Source organism: Haliotis rufescens, unplaced genomic scaffold (assembly GCF_023055435.1).
Source record: "Haliotis rufescens isolate VD_foot unplaced genomic scaffold, xgHalRufe1.0.p SCAF_2, whole genome shotgun sequence".
NCBI lineage: Eukaryota > Metazoa > Mollusca > Gastropoda > Lepetellida > Haliotidae > Haliotis > Haliotis rufescens.
Window position 1 is genome coordinate 642,527 of NW_025963890.1, and position 20,595 is coordinate 663,121.

General features: G+C 45.6%; 1 protein-coding gene and 6 non-coding genes across 15 annotated transcripts in view; 1 reads left to right on the plus strand and 6 right to left on the minus strand.

The window, feature by feature from the left end:
- LOC124115611 (solute carrier family 4 member 11-like) overlaps positions 1–20,595 on the plus strand; it is a 115,210-nt gene that overhangs the window by 61,714 nt on the left and 32,901 nt on the right. For all 9 annotated transcript variants that reach the window (XM_048399460.1, XM_048399455.1, XM_048399456.1 and 6 more), the window contains 2 exons: positions 1,106–1,193; positions 18,321–18,444. In XM_048399460.1, coding sequence (XP_048255417.1) covers positions 1,106–1,193; positions 18,321–18,444 — 212 coding nt within the window. The remainder of the gene's footprint in view (positions 1–1,105; positions 1,194–18,320; positions 18,445–20,595) is intronic.
- LOC124115615 lies at positions 1,652–1,776 on the minus strand. The gene has a single exon (XR_006858002.2). It is a non-coding gene; the product is annotated as a U11 spliceosomal RNA (small nuclear RNA).
- LOC124119645 lies at positions 2,931–3,055 on the minus strand. Its single transcript, XR_006858682.1, has one exon. It is a non-coding gene; the product is annotated as a U11 spliceosomal RNA (small nuclear RNA).
- LOC125382248 lies at positions 5,387–5,511 on the minus strand. The gene has a single exon (XR_007222461.1). It is a non-coding gene; the product is annotated as a U11 spliceosomal RNA (small nuclear RNA).
- Positions 10,143–10,267, minus strand: LOC124119643. The gene has a single exon (XR_006858680.1). It is a non-coding gene; the product is annotated as a U11 spliceosomal RNA (small nuclear RNA).
- LOC124115612 lies at positions 14,899–15,023 on the minus strand. Its single transcript, XR_006857999.1, has one exon. It is a non-coding gene; the product is annotated as a U11 spliceosomal RNA (small nuclear RNA).
- On the minus strand, positions 17,769–17,893 carry LOC124115614. The gene has a single exon (XR_006858001.1). It is a non-coding gene; the product is annotated as a U11 spliceosomal RNA (small nuclear RNA).

The window sequence follows — 20,595 nt, forward strand, 5'->3', positions numbered from 1 at the left end:
TAACGTCTCTTAATACAGGTGGGTTAATTAACATCTCTTAATACAGGTGGGTTAATAAACATCCCTTAATACAGGTGGGTTAATAAACATCCCTTAATACAGGTGGGTTAATTAACATCTCTTAATACAGGTTGGTTAAATAACATCTCTTAATACAGGTGGCTTAATTAACATCTCTTAATACAGGTGGGTTAATTAACATCTCTTAATACAGGTGGGTTAATAAACATCCCTTAATACAGGTGGGTTAATAAACATCCCTTAATACAGGTGGGTTAATTAACATCTCTTAATACAGGTGGGTGAACTAAAGTCTCTTAGTACAGGTGGGTTAATTAACATCTCTTAATACAGGTGGGTTAATAAACATCTCTTAATACAGGTGGGTTAATAAACATCTCTTAATACAGGTGGGTTAATTAACAACTCTTAATACAGGTGGGTTAATTAACAACTCTTAATACAGGTGGGTTAATAAACATCTCTTAATACAGGTGGGTTAATTAACAACTTTTAATACAAGTGGGTTAATAAACATCTCTTAATACAGGTGGGTTAATTAACAACTCTTCATACAGGTGGGTTAATAAACATCTCTTAATACAGGTGGGTTAATTAACAACTCTTCATACAGGTGGGTTAATAAACATCTCTTAATACAGGTGGGTTAATTAACAACTCTTCATACAGGTGGGTTAATAAACATCTCTTAATACAGGTGGGTTAATTAACAATACGACTTACATATTTTATTACAGCAGCATGATTGAGGTTGGTTGGTAAGGGTTTGAAATTAACATAAGGCTGGTATTCCAAGGGTGGTAACAGTCAGGAAGGACCAGTGTCATTTCCGTTTGAACCACCACTTTTAATATTAGGTAAATGGCAACTTTGGAGCAGATCATAGTTGCAGACTTGTGTTTGTTTGCTTGTTTGTTGTAGTTTAACGTAGCACTCATCAATATTCCAGCTATATGACGTCTGCAAACGTGTGAAAATCTAACTTAATTCTGACCCTTAATTCATCATTTCTATCTGCCACAGCTATATACCATAAATGGATGTTGTCCTTGATTAATGTTAAAAAATATGTGATGTGTTGCAGGTCTTCTGTTGTCAAAGACAATACAAGGAACCGTTGCTAACAGCGAGATGGGCGGGGTGGACTTTGACCAATCATGGCTCTGTATGATGTGAGTTCTGTGACTGTCGTATATCACAAGTTCTGTGATTGTTGTATTCTATATGTCAATGACTTTTTATTCTGTCAGTTCTCTGAAAGTTCTATTGTCCGATGACTTGAACGTATGAACTTTGAAGTAAAACAATGCACGCACACATGCACACACAATATTGCCAATAAAGTGCCAAGCCAAAGAAAGTACCGGTATATACCCATGTTTGATGGTGGCTACAAATGACCAAACAAGAAATGGTTATTCGATAGTGATGTATGTTTCACAGTGTTTGAACTTGTTTGGCAACCATATAAAGATCTATACCGAAACATTGCCTTTACAGTAAATAAAGAAGTTGTTATCCAGAAATTGTGCCTACTTTGGTCATCTTTCGAAGCCAATTCATTCTATCATCCATCACCCCTAATATGTCCAGGCACAGGTTGTAACTTCTGATCTTGTTTTGTAAATATCAGGGCGCCAGGCTAAATGAGCACTAGCTGCCACAACTTCTAAACATTATGCCTCCAAAATCTCTTGATTGCGATTCTGCTACATGATAGCTCATGAAGTGCTACTGACAGCAAAGGCCCTTTTATTGAATGATGTGTGTATTCTGTGTAGATTGAAAACTGAGTTTCAGTACAGATGGGCTTGGAATATTTCCATTTTGAAGATTAATGTAGTATATTTAATCCATTTATGACATTTGTTGCAATGAACCTTTTTGAACATGTTAATGTTAATTGTGTCCATTTTGTGTTTGTAATATAGAAGGGATTTCTGCTATAGGTTAGGAACAAATGTTGTTTATGAATATTGGCACCATCTTTTTAATATTTGGTATACTATAACTGTTGAAGTTTAACCAATATCAAACTAAACACTTTAGTAAGGGTGAGACTGTTGGTGAGGGGAGGTGAAATGGGGTTTAACATCGTGATCAAGATTATTGCACTTATGTAACGACATGCATGCACATGTGTGTGTGGCTGCTTGTACTAGTCCGGATTAATGCCAGTTTTACAATGCTACCCCACTGAGATACCGTACCACAATTTAACATGAATACCCCACTCAGACCCGTGAAGATCCGGGTAAGAATAGGTCTTCAGCAACCCATGCTTGCTGTCAAAGGTGACTCTGCTTGTCGTAAGTGGCGACTGATGGGATCGGGAGGTCAGGTTTGCTGACTTGGTTGATGCATGTCATCGTATCCCAATTGCATGGATCGATGCTAATGATATCAATTACTGGATTGTCTGGTCCAGATTCGATTATTTACAGATCGCCGTCATATAGGTAGAATATTGCTGAGTGCAGCGTTAAACAACAAACAAACAAATCAGACACAGGATACTGACTTCGAGCTGACCAGTTCTTGTTTTATCCTCTTAATGCCAAGCGCCAGACAGGGTAACAACAAGTACCATCTTTTAACATCTTTGGTATGAAGTGTCCAGGGATCACACCCCCACCTTCCCACTCTCCGGGCACAAACTCTAGCCACAACACCACAGAGATGGTCTGAGACTGTAGGGACAGACAGTATCCATGCATGTCATCACTCCATAGCTCTGGAGCACTAAGTGGATTGTATATAATATTTGCCAATGCATGTCCTCTACAGTGATATAATTCATGATACAGACTAGTAATTTGGTCATCTTTCGAAGCCAATTCTTTCTATCATCCATCACCCCTAATATGTCCAGGCACTGGTTGTAACTTCTGATCTTGTTTTGTAAATATCAGGGCGAGAGGCTAAATGAGTACTAGCTGCCACAACTTCTAAACATTATGCCTCCAAAATCTCTTGATTGCGATTCTGCTCCATGATAGCTCATGAAGTGCTACTGACAGCAAAGGCCCTTTTATTGAATAATGTGTGTATTCTGTGTAGATTGAAAACTGAGTTTCTTTACAGATCAGCTTGGAATATTTCAATCTTGAAGATTAATGGAGTATATTTAATCCATTTATGACAATTGTTACAATGAACCTTTTTGAACATGTTAATGTTAATTGTGTCCATTTGTGTTTGTAATATAGAAGGGATTTCTGCTATAGGTTAGGAACAAATGTTGTTTATGAATATTGCCACATTGTTTTTAATATTTTGTATAATATAACTGTTGTAGTTTAACCAATATCAAACTAAACACTTGAAAATGAATAAGAATGATGTTCTCGAGGGAGATTTGCCTCATATCTATTACCATATTCACCCTATAAACGCAACGCTCCAGTAAGCAGACAATGAATTACTTGAAGAGCACCCAGCACTTAGCCTGAATATTGAAATGACAGTCCTTATGTTCTTGTGCATATAACAGACCCTTGTTAGCGAACACACCAGGGTACACCCAGATGGATGACATACTTTGTCAATGGGAACCCAGTTTTGTTCTATGTCATTCTATCACTGACGCCACAACACCAGCCTGTCACACAGTAACATCATTCACACCATGGTGTGTGGCAGCATCCACACAACACCAGTGTGTCACACAGTAACATCATTCACACCACGGTGTGTGGCAGCATCCACACAACACCATCCTGTCACACAGTAACATCATTCACACCATGGTGTGTGGCAGCATCCACACAACACCAGCCTGTCACACAGTAACATCATTCACACCATGGTGTGTGGCAGCATCCACACAACACCAGCCTGTCACACAGTAACATCCTTCACACCATGGTGTGTGGCAGCATCCACACAACACCAGCCTGTCACACAGTAACATCATTCACACCATGGTGTGTGGCAGCATCCACACAACACCAGCCTGTCACACAGTAACATCATTCACACCATGGTGTGTGGCAGCATCCACACAACACCAGCCTGTCACACAGTAACATCATTCACACCATGGTGTGTGGCAGCATCCACACAACACCAGCCTGTCACACAGTAACATCATTCACACCATGGTGTGTGGCAGCATCCACACAACACCAGCCTGTCACACAGTAACATCATTCACACCATGGTGTGTGGCAGCATCCACACAACACCAGCCTGTCACACAGTAACATCCTTCACACCATGGTGTGTGGCAGCATCCACACAACACCAGCCTGTCACACAGTAACATCATTCACACCATGGTGTGTGGCAGCATCCACAAGCAGCTCATCACAGCAGCCCATCAGCTTCCCAGGTATCTGTCACACGAAATCTGTTACATCAGCTCACAGAAATAGGCTCATCTAACTCCAGGGGTCACACAACACTTCAGATCATCCACCTTAAATAATGTATAAATAATGTAATGAAGACTGGTGAACAGGCTATAGTTGTGGGACAGTGTACACGGTTGACAGCGTTTAGTTAGGGTGAGATTGTTGGTGAGGTGAGGTGAAAGGTGGTTTAACATCGCGATCAAGATTATTTCACTTATGTAACGACATGCATGCACATGTGTGTGTGGCTGCTTGTACTAGTCCGGATTAATGCCAGTTTTACAATGCTACCCCACTGTGATACCGTACCACAATTTAACATGAATACCCCACTCAGACCCGTGAAGATCCAGGTTAGAATAGGTCTTCAGCAACCCATGCTTGCTGTCAAAGGTGACTCTGCTTGTTGTAAGTGGCGACTGATGGGATCGGGAGGTCAGGTTCGCTGACTTGGTTGATGCATGTCATCTTGTCCCAAATGCGTGGATCGATGCTAATGATATCAATTACTGGATTGTCTGGTCCAGATTTGATTATTTACAAACCGCCGTCATATAGGTAGAATATTGCTGAGTGCAGCGTTAAACAACAAACAAACAAATCAGACACAGGATACTGACTTCGAGCTGACCAGTTCTTGTTTTATCCTCTTAATGCCGAGCGCCAGACAGGGTAACAACAAGTACCATCTTTTAACATCTTTTGGTATGATGTGTCCAGGGATCACACCCCCAACCTCCCACTCTCCGGGCACACACTCTAGCCACAACACCACAGAGATGGTCTGAGACTGTTGGGACGGCCACATATCCATGCATGTCATCACTCCATACCTCTGGAGCACTAAGTGGATTGTATATAATATTTGCCAATGCATGTCCTCTACAGTGATATAATTCATGATACAAACTAGTAATTTGGTCATCTTCCAAATCCAATTCTTTCTATCATCCATTGCCCCCAATATGTCCAGGCAGTGGTTGTAACTTCTGATCTTGTTTCGTATATATCAGGGCGCCAGGCTAAACCAGCACTAGCTGCCACAACTTCTAAACATTATGCCTCCAAAATCTCTTGATTGCAATTCTGCTCCATGATAGCTCATGAAGTGCTACTGACAGCAAAGGCCCTTTTATTGAATGATGTGTGTATTCTGTGTAGATTGAAAACTGAGTTTCAGTACAGATGGGCTTGGAATATTTCAATCTTGAAGATTAATGTAGTATATTTAATCCATTTATGAAAATTGTTGCAATGAACCTTTTTGAACATGTTAATGTTAATTGTGTCCATTTTGTGTTTGCAATATAGAAGGGATTTCTGCTATAGGTTAGGAACAAATGTTGTTTATGAATATTGCCACATTGTTTTTAATATTTCGTATAATATAACTGTTGTAGTTTAACCAATATCAAACTAAACACTTGAAAATGAATAAGAATGATGTTCTCGAGGGAGATTTGCCTCATATCTATTACCATATTCACCCTATAAACGCAACGCTCCAGTAAGCAGACAATGAATTACTTGAAGAGCACCCAGCACTTAGCCTGAATATTGATATGACAGTCCTTATGTTCTTGTGCATATTACAGACCCTTGTTAGCAAAGACACCAGGATACACCCAGACGGATGACATACTTTGTGAATGGGAATCCAGTTTTGTTCTATGTCATTCTATCACTGAAGCCACAACACCATCCTGTCACACAGTAACATCATTCACACCATGGTGTGTGGCAGCATCCACACAACACCAGCCTGTCACACAGTAACATCATTCACACACGCCAGCCTGTCACACAGTAACATCATCCACACAACACCAGCCTGTCACACAGTAACATCATCCACACAACACCAGCCTGTCACACAGTAACATCATTCACACAACACCAGCCTGTCACACAGTAACATCATTCACACCATGGTGTGTGGCAGCATCCACACAACACCAGCCTGTCACACAGTAACATCATTCACACCATGGTGTGTGGCAGCATCCACACAACACCAGCCTGTCACACAGTAACATCCTTCACACCATGGTGTGTGGCAGCATCCACACAACACCAGCCTGTCACACAGTAACATCATCCACACAACACCAGCCTGTCACACAGTAACATCATTCACACCATGGTGTGTGGCAGCATCCACACAACACACGCCTGTCACACAGTAACATCATTCACACAACACCAGCCTGTCACACAGTAACATCATTCACACCATGGTGTTTGGCAGCATCCACACAACACCAGCCTGTCACACAGTAACATCATTCACACCACGGTGTGTGGCAGCATCCACACAACACCAGCCTGTCACACAGTAACATCATTCACACCATGGTGTGTGGCAGCATCCACACAACACCAGCCTGTCACACAGTAACATCATTCACACCACGGTGTGTGGCAGCATCCACACAACACCAGCCTGTCACACAGTAACATCATTCACACCATGGTGTGTGGCAGCATCCACACAACACCAGCCTGTCACACAGTAACATCATTCACACCATGGTGTGTGGCAGCATCCACACAACACCAGCCTGTCACACAGTAACATCATTCACACCATGGTGTGTGGCAGCATCCACACAACACCAGCCTGTCACACAGTAACATCATTCACACCACGGTGTGTGGCAGCATCCACACAACACCAGCCTGTCACACAGTAACATCATTCACACCACGGTGTGTGGCAGCATCCACACAACACCAGCCTGTCACACAGTAACATCATTCACACCACGGTGTGTGGCAGCATCCACACAACACCAGCCTGTCACACAGTAACATCATTCACACCATGGTGTGTGGCAGCATCCACACAACACCAGCCTGTCACACAGTAACATCATTCACACAACACCAGCCTGTCACACAGTAACATCATTCACACCATGGTGTTTGGCAGCATCCACACAACACCAGCCTGTCACACAGTAACATCATTCACACCACGGTGTGTGGCAGCATCCACACAACACCAGCCTGTCACACGGTAACATCATTCACACCACGGTGTGTGGCAGCATCCACACAACACCAGCCTGTCACACAGTAACATCATTCACACCATGGTGTGTGGCAGCATCCACACAACACCAGCCTGTCACACAGTAACATCATTCACACAACACCAGCCTGTCACACAGTAACATCATTCACACCATGGTGTTTGGCAGCATCCACACAACACCAGCCTGTCACACAGTAACATCATTCACACCATGGTGTGTGGCAGCATCCACACAACACCAGCCTGTCACACAGTAACATCATTCACACCACGGTGTGTGGCAGCATCCACACAACACCAGCCTGTCACACAGTAACATCATTCACACCATGGTGTGTGGCAGCATCCACACAACACCAGCCTGTCACACAGTAACATCATTCACACAACACCAGCCTGTCACACAGTAACATCATTCACACCATGGTGTTTGGCAGCATCCACACAACACCAGCCTGTCACACAGTAACATCATTCACACCACGGTGTGTGGCAGCATCCACACAACACCAGCCTGTCACACAGTAACATCATTCACACCATGGTGTGTGGCAGCATCCACACAACACCAGCCTGTCACACAGTAACATCATTCACACCACGGTGTGTGGCAGCATCCACACAACACCAGCCTGTCACACAGTAACATCATTCACACCATGGTGTGTGGCAGCATCCACACAACACCAGCCTGTCACACAGTAACATCATTCACACCATGGTGTGTGGCAGCATCCACACAACACCAGCCTGTCACACAGTAACATCATTCACACCATGGTGTGTGGCAGCATCCACACAACACCAGCCTGTCACACAGTAACATCATTCACACCATGGTGTTTGGCAGCATCCACACAACACCAGCCTGTCACACAGTAACATCATTCACACAACACCAGCCTGTCACACAGTAACATCATTCACACCATGGTGTGTGGCAGCATCCACACAACACCAGCCTGTCACACAGTAACATCATTCACACCACGGTGTGTGGCAGCATCCACACAACACCAGCCTGTCACACAGTAACATCATTCACACAACACCAGCCTGTCACACAAAACATCATTCACACAACACCAGCCTGTCACACAGTAACATCATTCACACCACGGTGTGTGGCAGCATCCACACAACACCAGCCTGTCACACAGTAACATCATTCACACCACGGTGTGTGGCAGCATCCACACAACACCAGCCTGTCACACAGTAACATCATTCACACCATGGTGTGTGGCAGCATCCACACAACACCAGCCTGTCACACAGTAACATCATTCACACAACACCAGCCTGTCACACAGTAACATCATTCACACCACGGTGTGTGGCAGCATCCACACAACACCAGCCTGTCACACAGTAACATCATTCACACCACGGTGTGTGGCAGCATCCACAAGCAGCTCATCACAGCGGCCCACCAGCCTGTCACACAGTAACATCATTCACACCATGGTGTGTGGCAGCATCCACACAACACCAGCCTGTCACACAGTAACATCATTCACACCATGGTGTGTGGCAGCATCCACACAACACCAGCCTGTCACACAGTAACATCATTCACACCATGGTGTGTGGCAGCATCCACACAACACCAGCCTGTCACACAGTAACATCATTCACACCATGGTGTGTGGCAGCATCCACAAGCAGCTCATCACAGCAGCCCATCAGCTTCCCAGGTATCTGTCACACGAAATCTGTTACATCAGCTCACAGAAATAGGCTCATCTAACTCCAGGGGTCACACAACACTTCAGATCATCCACCTTAAATAATGTATAAATAATGTAATGAAGACTGGTGAACAGGCTATAGTTGTGGGACAGTGTACACGGTTGACAGCGTTTAGTTAGGGTGAGATTGTTGGTGAGGTGAGGTGAAAGGTGGTTTAACATCGCGATCAAGATTATTTCACTTATGTAACGACATGCATGCACATGTGTGTGTGGCTGCTTGTACTAGTCCGGATTAATGCCAGTTTTACAATGCTACCCCACTGTGATACCGTACCACAATTTAACATGAATACCCCACTCAGACCCGTGAAGATCCAGGTTAGAATAGGTCTTCAGCAACCCATGCTTGCTGTCAAAGGTGACTCTGCTTGTTGTAAGTGGCGACTGATGGGATCGGGAGGTCAGGTTCGCTGACTTGGTTGATGCATGTCATCTTGTCCCAAATGCGTGGATCGATGCTAATGATATCAATTACTGGATTGTCTGGTCCAGATTTGATTATTTACAAACCGCCGTCATATAGGTAGAATATTGCTGAGTGCAGCGTTAAACAACAAACAAACAAATCAGACACAGGATACTGACTTCGAGCTGACCAGTTCTTGTTTTATCCTCTTAATGCCGAGCGCCAGACAGGGTAACAACAAGTACCATCTTTTAACATCTTTTGGTATGATGTGTCCAGGGATCACACCCCCAACCTCCCACTCTCCGGGCACACACTCTAGCCACAACACCACAGAGATGGTCTGAGACTGTTGGGACGGCCACATATCCATGCATGTCATCACTCCATACCTCTGGAGCACTAAGTGGATTGTATATAATATTTGCCAATGCATGTCCTCTACAGTGATATAATTCATGATACAAACTAGTAATTTGGTCATCTTCCAAATCCAATTCTTTCTATCATCCATTGCCCCCAATATGTCCAGGCAGTGGTTGTAACTTCTGATCTTGTTTCGTATATATCAGGGCGCCAGGCTAAACCAGCACTAGCTGCCACAACTTCTAAACATTATGCCTCCAAAATCTCTTGATTGCGATTCTGCTCCATGATAGCTCATGAAGTGCTACTGACAGCAAAGGCCCTTTTATTGAATGATGTGTGTATTCTGTGTAGATTGAAAACTGAGTTTCAGTACAGATGGGCTTGGAATATTTCAATCTTGAAGATTAATGTAGTATATTTAATCCATTTATGAAAATTGTTGCAATGAACCTTTTTGAACATGTTAATGTTAATTGTGTCCATTTTGTGTTTGCAATATAGAAGGGATTTCTGCTATAGGTTAGGAACAAATGTTGTTTATGAATATTGCCACATTGTTTTTAATATTTCGTATAATATAACTGTTGTAGTTTAACCAATATCAAACTAAACACTTGAAAATGAATAAGAATGATGTTCTCGAGGGAGATTTGCCTCATATCTATTACCATATTCACCCTATAAACGCAACGCTCCAGTAAGCAGACAATGAATTACTTGAAGAGCACCCAGCACTTAGCCTGAATATTGATATGACAGTCCTTATGTTCTTGTGCATATTACAGACCCTTGTTAGCAAAGACACCAGGATACACCCAGACGGATGACATACTTTGTGAATGGGAATCCAGTTTTGTTCTATGTCATTCTATCACTGAAGCCACAACACCATCCTGTCACACAGTAACATCATTCACACCATGGTGTGTGGCAGCATCCACACAACACCAGCCTGTCACACAGTAACATCATTCACACACGCCAGCCTGTCACACAGTAACATCATCCACACAACACCAGCCTGTCACACAGTAACATCATCCACACAACACCAGCCTGTCACACAGTAACATCATTCACACAACACCAGCCTGTCACACAGTAACATCATTCACACCATGGTGTGTGGCAGCATCCACACAACACCAGCCTGTCACACAGTAACATCATTCACACCATGGTGTGTGGCAGCATCCACACAACACCAGCCTGTCACACAGTAACATCCTTCACACCATGGTGTGTGGCAGCATCCACACAACACCAGCCTGTCACACAGTAACATCATCCACACAACACCAGCCTGTCACACAGTAACATCATTCACACCATGGTGTGTGGCAGCATCCACACAACACACGCCTGTCACACAGTAACATCATTCACACAACACCAGCCTGTCACACAGTAACATCATTCACACCATGGTGTTTGGCAGCATCCACACAACACCAGCCTGTCACACAGTAACATCATTCACACCACGGTGTGTGGCAGCATCCACACAACACCAGCCTGTCACACAGTAACATCATTCACACCATGGTGTGTGGCAGCATCCACACAACACCAGCCTGTCACACAGTAACATCATTCACACCACGGTGTGTGGCAGCATCCACACAACACCAGCCTGTCACACAGTAACATCATTCACACCATGGTGTGTGGCAGCATCCACACAACACCAGCCTGTCACACAGTAACATCATTCACACCATGGTGTGTGGCAGCATCCACACAACACCAGCCTGTCACACAGTAACATCATTCACACCATGGTGTGTGGCAGCATCCACACAACACCAGCCTGTCACACAGTAACATCATTCACACCACGGTGTGTGGCAGCATCCACACAACACCAGCCTGTCACACAGTAACATCATTCACACCACGGTGTGTGGCAGCATCCACACAACACCAGCCTGTCACACAGTAACATCATTCACACCACGGTGTGTGGCAGCATCCACACAACACCAGCCTGTCACACAGTAACATCATTCACACCATGGTGTGTGGCAGCATCCACACAACACCAGCCTGTCACACAGTAACATCATTCACACAACACCAGCCTGTCACACAGTAACATCATTCACACCATGGTGTTTGGCAGCATCCACACAACACCAGCCTGTCACACAGTAACATCATTCACACCACGGTGTGTGGCAGCATCCACACAACACCAGCCTGTCACACGGTAACATCATTCACACCACGGTGTGTGGCAGCATCCACACAACACCAGCCTGTCACACAGTAACATCATTCACACCATGGTGTGTGGCAGCATCCACACAACACCAGCCTGTCACACAGTAACATCATTCACACAACACCAGCCTGTCACACAGTAACATCATTCACACCATGGTGTTTGGCAGCATCCACACAACACCAGCCTGTCACACAGTAACATCATTCACACCACGGTGTGTGGCAGCATCCACACAACACCAGCCTGTCACACAGTAACATCATTCACACCACGGTGTGTGGCAGCATCCACACAACACCAGCCTGTCACACAGTAACATCATTCACACCATGGTGTGTGGCAGCATCCACACAACACCAGCCTGTCACACAGTAACATCATTCACACAACACCAGCCTGTCACACAGTAACATCATTCACACCATGGTGTTTGGCAGCATCCACACAACACCAGCCTGTCACACAGTAACATCATTCACACCACGGTGTGTGGCAGCATCCACACAACACCAGCCTGTCACACAGTAACATCATTCACACCATGGTGTGTGGCAGCATCCACACAACACCAGCCTGTCACACAGTAACATCATTCACACCACGGTGTGTGGCAGCATCCACACAACACCAGCCTGTCACACAGTAACATCATTCACACCATGGTGTGTGGCAGCATCCACACAACACCAGCCTGTCACACAGTAACATCATTCACACCATGGTGTGTGGCAGCATCCACACAACACCAGCCTGTCACACAGTAACATCATTCACACCATGGTGTGTGGCAGCATCCACACAACACCAGCCTGTCACACAGTAACATCATTCACACCATGGTGTTTGGCAGCATCCACACAACACCAGCCTGTCACACAGTAACATCATTCACACAACACCAGCCTGTCACACAGTAACATCATTCACACCATGGTGTGTGGCAGCATCCACACAACACCAGCCTGTCACACAGTAACATCATTCACACCACGGTGTGTGGCAGCATCCACACAACACCAGCCTGTCACACAGTAACATCATTCACACAACACCAGCCTGTCACACAAAACATCATTCACACAACACCAGCCTGTCACACAGTAACATCATTCACACCACGGTGTGTGGCAGCATCCACACAACACCAGCCTGTCACACAGTAACATCATTCACACCACGGTGTGTGGCAGCATCCACACAACACCAGCCTGTCACACAGTAACATCATTCACACCATGGTGTGTGGCAGCATCCACACAACACCAGCCTGTCACACAGTAACATCATTCACACAACACCAGCCTGTCACACAGTAACATCATTCACACCACGGTGTGTGGCAGCATCCACACAACACCAGCCTGTCACACAGTAACATCATTCACACCACGGTGTGTGGCAGCATCCACAAGCAGCTCATCACAGCGGCCCACCAGCCTGTCACACAGTAACATCATTCACACCATGGTGTGTGGCAGCATCCACACAACACCAGCCTGTCACACAGTAACATCATTCACACCATGGTGTGTGGCAGCATCCACACAACACCAGCCTGTCACACAGTAACATCCTTCACACCATGGTGTGTGGCAGCATCCACACAACACCAGCCTGTCACACAGTAACATCATTCACACCATGGTGTGTGGCAGCATCCACAAGCAGCTCATCACAGCAGCCCATCAGCTTCCCAGGTATCTGTCACACGAAATCTGTTACATCAGCTCACAGAAATAGGCTCATCTAACTCCAGGGGTCACACAACACTTCAGATCATCCACCTTAAATAATGTATAAATAATGTAATGAAGACTGGTGAACAGGCTATAGTTGTGGGACAGTGTACACGGTTGACAGCGTTTAGTTAGGGTGAGATTGTTGGTGAGGTGAGGTGAAAGGTGGTTTAACATCGCGATCAAGATTATTTCACTTATGTAACGACATGCATGCACATGTGTGTGTGGCTGCTTGTACTAGTCCGGATTAATGCCAGTTTTACAATGCTACCCCACTGTGATACCGTACCACAATTTAACATGAATACCCCACTCAGACCCGTGAAGATCCAGGTTAGAATAGGTCTTCAGCAACCCATGCTTGCTGTCAAAGGTGACTCTGCTTGTTGTAAGTGGCGACTGATGGGATCGGGAGGTCAGGTTCGCTGACTTGGTTGATGCATGTCATCTTGTCCCAAATGCGTGGATCGATGCTAATGATATCAATTACTGGATTGTCTGGTCCAGATTTGATTATTTACAAACCGCCGTCATATAGGTAGAATATTGCTGAGTGCAGCGTTAAACAACAAACAAACAAATCAGACACAGGATACTGACTTCGAGCTGACCAGTTCTTGTTTTATCCTCTTAATGCCGAGCGCCAGACAGGGTAACAACAAGTACCATCTTTTAACATCTTTTGGTATGATGTGTCCAGGGATCACACCCCCAACCTCCCACTCTCCGGGCACACACTCTAGCCACAACACCACAGAGATGGTCTGAGACTGTTGGGACGGCCACATATCCATGCATGTCATCACTCCATACCTCTGGAGCACTAAGTGGATTGTATATAATATTTGCCAATGCATGTCCTCTACAGTGATATAATTCATGATACAAACTAGTAATTTGGTCATCTTCCAAATCCAATTCTTTCTATCATCCATTGCCCCCAATATGTCCAGGCAGTGGTTGTAACTTCTGATCTTGTTTCGTATATATCAGGGCGCCAGGCTAAACCAGCACTAGCTGCCACAACTTCTAAACATTATGCCTCCAAAATCTCTTGATTGCGATTCTGCTCCATGATAGCTCATGAAGTGCTACTGACAGCAAAGGCCCTTTTATTGAATGATGTGTGTATTCTGTGTAGATTGAAAACTGAGTTTCAGTACAGATGGGCTTGGAATATTTCAATCTTGAAGATTAATGTAGTATATTTAATCCATTTATGAAAATTGTTGCAATGAACCTTTTTGAACATGTTAATGTTAATTGTGTCCATTTTGTGTTTGCAATATAGAAGGGATTTCTGCTATAGGTTAGGAACAAATGTTGTTTATGAATATTGCCACATTGTTTTTAATATTTCGTATAATATAACTGTTGTAGTTTAACCAATATCAAACTAAACACTTGAAAATGAATAAGAATGATGTTCTCGAGGGAGATTTGCCTCATATCTATTACCATATTCACCCTATAAACGCAACGCTCCAGTAAGCAGACAATGAATTACTTGAAGAGCACCCAGCACTTAGCCTGAATATTGATATGACAGTCCTTATGTTCTTGTGCATATTACAGACCCTTGTTAGCAAAGACACCAGGATACACCCAGACGGATGACATACTTTGTGAATGGGAATCCAGTTTTGTTCTATGTCATTCTATCACTGAAGCCACAACACCATCCTGTCACACAGTAACATCATTCACACCATGGTGTGTGGCAGCATCCACACAACACCAGCCTGTCACACAGTAACATCATTCACACACGCCAGCCTGTCACACAGTAACATCATCCACACAACACCAGCCTGTCACACAGTAACATCATCCACACAACACCAGCCTGTCACACAGTAACATCATTCACACAACACCAGCCTGTCACACAGTAACATCATTCACACCATGGTGTGTGGCAGCATCCACACAACACCAGCCTGTCACACAGTAACATCATTCACACCATGGTGTGTGGCAGCATCCACACAACACCAGCCTGTCACACAGTAACATCCTTCACACCATGGTGTGTGGCAGCATCCACACAACACCAGCCTGTCACACAGTAACATCATCCACACAACACCAGCCTGTCACACAGTAACATCATTCACACCATGGTGTGTGGCAGCATCCACACAACACACGCCTGTCACACAGTAACATCATTCACACAACACCAGCCTGTCACACAGTAACATCATTCACACCATGGTGTTTGGCAGCATCCACACAACACCAGCCTGTCACACAGTAACATCATTCACACCATGGTGTGTGGCAGCATCCACACAACACCAGCCTGTCACACAGTAACATCATTCACACACGCCAGCCTGTCACACAGTAACATCATCCACACAACACCAGCCTGTCACACAGTAACATCATCCACACAACACCAGCCTGTCACACAGTAAGATCATTCACACAACACCAGCCTGTCACACAGTAACATCATTCACACCATGGTGTGTGGCAGCATCCACACAACACCAGCCTGTCACACAGTAACATCATTCACACCATGGTGTGTGGCAGCATCCACACAACACCAGCCTGTCACACAGTAACATCATTCACACCATGGTGTGTGGCAGCATCCACACAACACCAGCCTGTCACACAGTAACATCATTCACACCATGGTGTGTGGCAGCATCCACACAACACCAGCCTGTCACACAGTAACATCATTCACACCATGGTGTGTGGCAGCATCCACACAACACCAGCCTGTCACACAGTAACATCATTCACACCATGGTGTGTGGCAGCATCCACAAGCAGCTCATCACAGCGGCCCATCAGCCTCCCAGGTATCTGACACAGGAAATCTGTTACATCAGCTCACAGAAACCGGCTCATCTAACTCCAGGGGTCACACAACACTTCAGATCATCCACCTTAAATAATGTATAAATAATGTAATGAAGACTGGTGAACAGGCTATAGTTGTGGGACAGTGTACACGGTTGACAGCGTTTAGTTAGGGTGAGACTGTTGGTGAGGTGAGGTGAAATGGGGTTTAACATCGCGATCAAGATTATTGCACTTATGTAACGACATGCATGCACATGTGTGTGTGGCTGCTTGTACTAGTCCGGATTAATGCCAGTTTTACAATGCTACCCCACTGAGATACCGTACCACAATTTAACATGAATACCTCACTCAGACCTGTGAAGATCCGGGTTAGAATAGGTCTTCAGCAACCCATGCTTGCTGTCAAAGGTGACTCTGCTTGTCGTGAGAGGCAACTGACGGGATCGGGTGGTCAGGTTCGCTGACTTGGTTGATGCATGTCATCGTATCCCAATTGCATGGATCGATGCTAATGATATCAATTACTGGATTGTCTGGTCCAGATTCGATTATTTACAGATCGACGTCATATAGGTAGAATATTGCTGAGTGCAGCGTTAAACAACAAACAAACAAACAAATCAGACACAGGATACTGACTTCGAGCTGACCAATTCTTGTTTTATCCTCTTAATGCCGAGCGCCAGACAGGGTAACAACAAGTACCATCTTTTAACATCTTTAGGTATGACGTGTCCAGGGATCACACCCCCACCCTCCCACTCTCCGGGCACACACTCTAGCCACAACACCACAGAGATGGTCTGAGACTGTAGGGACAGCCACATATCCATGCATGTCATCACTCCATACCTCTGGAGCACTAAGTGGATTGTATATAATATCTGCCATATTGCATGTCCTCTACAGTGATATAATTCATGATACAAACTAGTTATTTCGTCATCTTTCGAAGCCAATTCTTTCTATCATCCATCACCCCTAATTCACTCATGCACTGGTTGTCACTTCTGATCTTGTTTTGTAAATATCAGGGCGCCAGGCTAAATGAGCACTAGCTGCCACAACTTCTAAACATTATGCCTCCAAAATCTCTTGATTGCGATTCTGCTTCATGACAGCTCATGAAGTGCTACTGACAGCAAAGGCCCTTTTATTGAATGATGTGTGTATTCTGTGTAGATTGAAAACTGAGTTTCTTTACAGATCGGCTTGCAATATTTCAATCTTGAAGATTAATGTAGTATATTTAATCCATTTATGACAATTGTTGCAATGAACCTTTTTGAACATGTTAATGTCAATTGTATTCATTTTGTGTTTTTAATATAAAATGATTTTGTTCAATTGATTAGGAATAAATTATGTATATGTTGTTATTTTTATCTTTCAGGTTTTGCTTTAAAGGGAGATAAAATATTTTCAGTTAACAACTGAAGCATTCGTAAAATATTTTTGATATTTATTTAGTGTCCTGAAAGTGTCCTGTCTGAAAATGAACTGCAGTGGGGTTTTTCACACCCATAGAACCTTTAAAATTGTGTGTTTGAAGGTCTGTAAAGAAACTTGCTCTTTTCTTTCAGGTGTGATGTGACATCCATTGCGAAAAGGAAGGTGGTGATTGCCCGCCTCCACACACCGGCCAATCTGGGGGCTAACTGTCAGGAGGTCACATTCATCGTCCTCATCCTCACACCAACCAAAGAGGTAATGTTCATATGGAGCTGCAGATGGCTCTGTAGGTCCTTCTGTTGATAGACAATAGACTGTGTAGGTTAGCCAGTTGACTCCAGTTGACTCCAGTTGACTGTGTGGGTCCGCCAGTAGACTGTGTAGGTTAGCAAGTTGACTCCAGTTGACCCCAGTAGACTGTGTGGGTCCGCCAGTAGACTTTGTGGGTCTGCCAGTTGACTCCAGTTGATCCCAGTAGACTGTGTTTGTCCGCCAGTTGACTCCAGTTGACCCCAGTAGACTGTGTGGGTCCGCCAGTTGACTCCAGTTGACCCCAGTAGACTGTGTGGGTCCGCCAGTTGACTGTGTGGGTCAGCCAGTTAACTCCAGTTGACCCCAGTAGACTGTGTGGGTCCGCCAGTTGACTCCAGTTGACCCCAGTTGACCCCAGTAGACTGTGTGGGTCTGCCAGTTGACTCCAGTTGACCCCAGTTGACTGTGTGGGTCTGCCAATAGACTTGGTAGGTCAGCCAGTTGACTGTGTGGGTCTGCCAATAGACTGTGTAGTTCAGCCAGTTGACTCCAGTTGACCCCAGTAGACTTTGTGGGTCTGCCATTTGACTGTGTGGGTCTGTCAGTTGACTGTGTGGGTCTGCCAGTTTACTGTGTGGGTCTGCCATTTGACTGTGTGAGTCTGCCAGTTGACTGTGTGGGTCTGCCAGTTGACTGTGTGGGTCTGTCAGTTGACTGTGTGAGTCTGCCAGTTGACTGTGTGGGTCTGCCAGTTGACTGTGTGGGTCCGCCAGTTGACTGTGTGGGTCTGCCAGATGACTGTGTGGGTCCGCCAGTTGGCTGTGTGGGTCTGCCAGTTGGCTGTGTGGGTCTGCCAGTTGACTGTGTGAGTCTGCCAGTTGACTGTGTGGGTCTGCCAGACGACTGTGTGGGTCCGCCAGTTGGCTGTGTGGGTCTGCCAGTTGACTGTGTGGGTCCGTCAGTAGACGACTGTGTGGGTACGTCAGTAGACTGTGTGGGTCCGCCAGTTGACTGTGTGGGTCCGTCAGTTGAATGTGTGGGTCCGTCAGTAGACTGTGTGGGTCCGTCAGTAGACTGTGTGGGTCCGTCTGTTGAATGTGTGGGTCCGTCAGTAGACTGTGTGGGTCCGTCAGTAGACTGTGTGGGTCCGTCAGTAGACTGTGTGGGTCCGCCAGTTGACTGTGTGGGTCCGTCAGTTGAATGTGTGGGTCCGTCAGTAGACTGTGTGGGTCCGTCAGTAGACTGTGTGGGTCCGTCTGTTGAATGTGTGGGTCCGTCAGTAGACTGTGTGGGTCCGTCAGTAGACTGTGTAGGTCTGCCAGTTGACTGTGTGGGTCCGCCAGTTGACTGTGTGGGTCCGTCTGTTGAATGTGTGGGTCCGTCAGTAGACTGTGTGGGTCCGTCTGTTGAATGTGTGGGTCCGTCAGTAGACTGTGTGGGTCTGCCAGTTGACTGTGTAGGTCTGCCAGTTGACTGTGTGGGTCCGCCAGTTGACTGTGTGGGTCCGTCTGTTGAATGTGTGGGTCCGTCAGTAGACTGTGTGGGTCTGCCAGTTGACTGTGTGGGTCCGCCAGTTGACTGTGTGGGTCCGTCTGTTGAATGTGTGGGTCCGTCAGTAGACTGTGTGGGTCCGTCAGTAGACTGTGTGGGTCTGCCAGTTGACTGTGTGGGTCCGTCAGTTGACTCCAGTTGACTCCAGTTGACTGTGTGGGTCTGCCAGTAGACTGTGTGGGTCTGCCAGTTGACTGTGTGGGTCTGTCAGTTGACTGTGTGGGTCTGCCAGTTGACTGTGTGGGTCTGCCAGTTGACTGTGTGGGTCCGCCAGTTGACTGTGTGGGTCTGCCAGTTGACTGTGTGGGTCCGTCAGTTGACTGTGTGGGTCCGTCAGTTGACTGTGTGGGTCCGCCAGTTGACTGTGTGGGTCCGCCAGTTGACTCCAGTTGACTGTGTGGGTCCACAAGTTCGCTCCAGTTGACTGTGTGGGTCCGCCAGTTGACTCGAGTTGACTGTGTGGGTCCGCAAGTTGACTTTGTGGGTCCTCCAGTAGACTGTGTGGGTCCACCAGTTGACTGTGTGGGTCTGCCAGTTGACTGTGTGGGTCCGCCAGTTGACTGTGTGGGTCCGCCAGTTGACTGTGTGGGTCCGCCAGTTGAC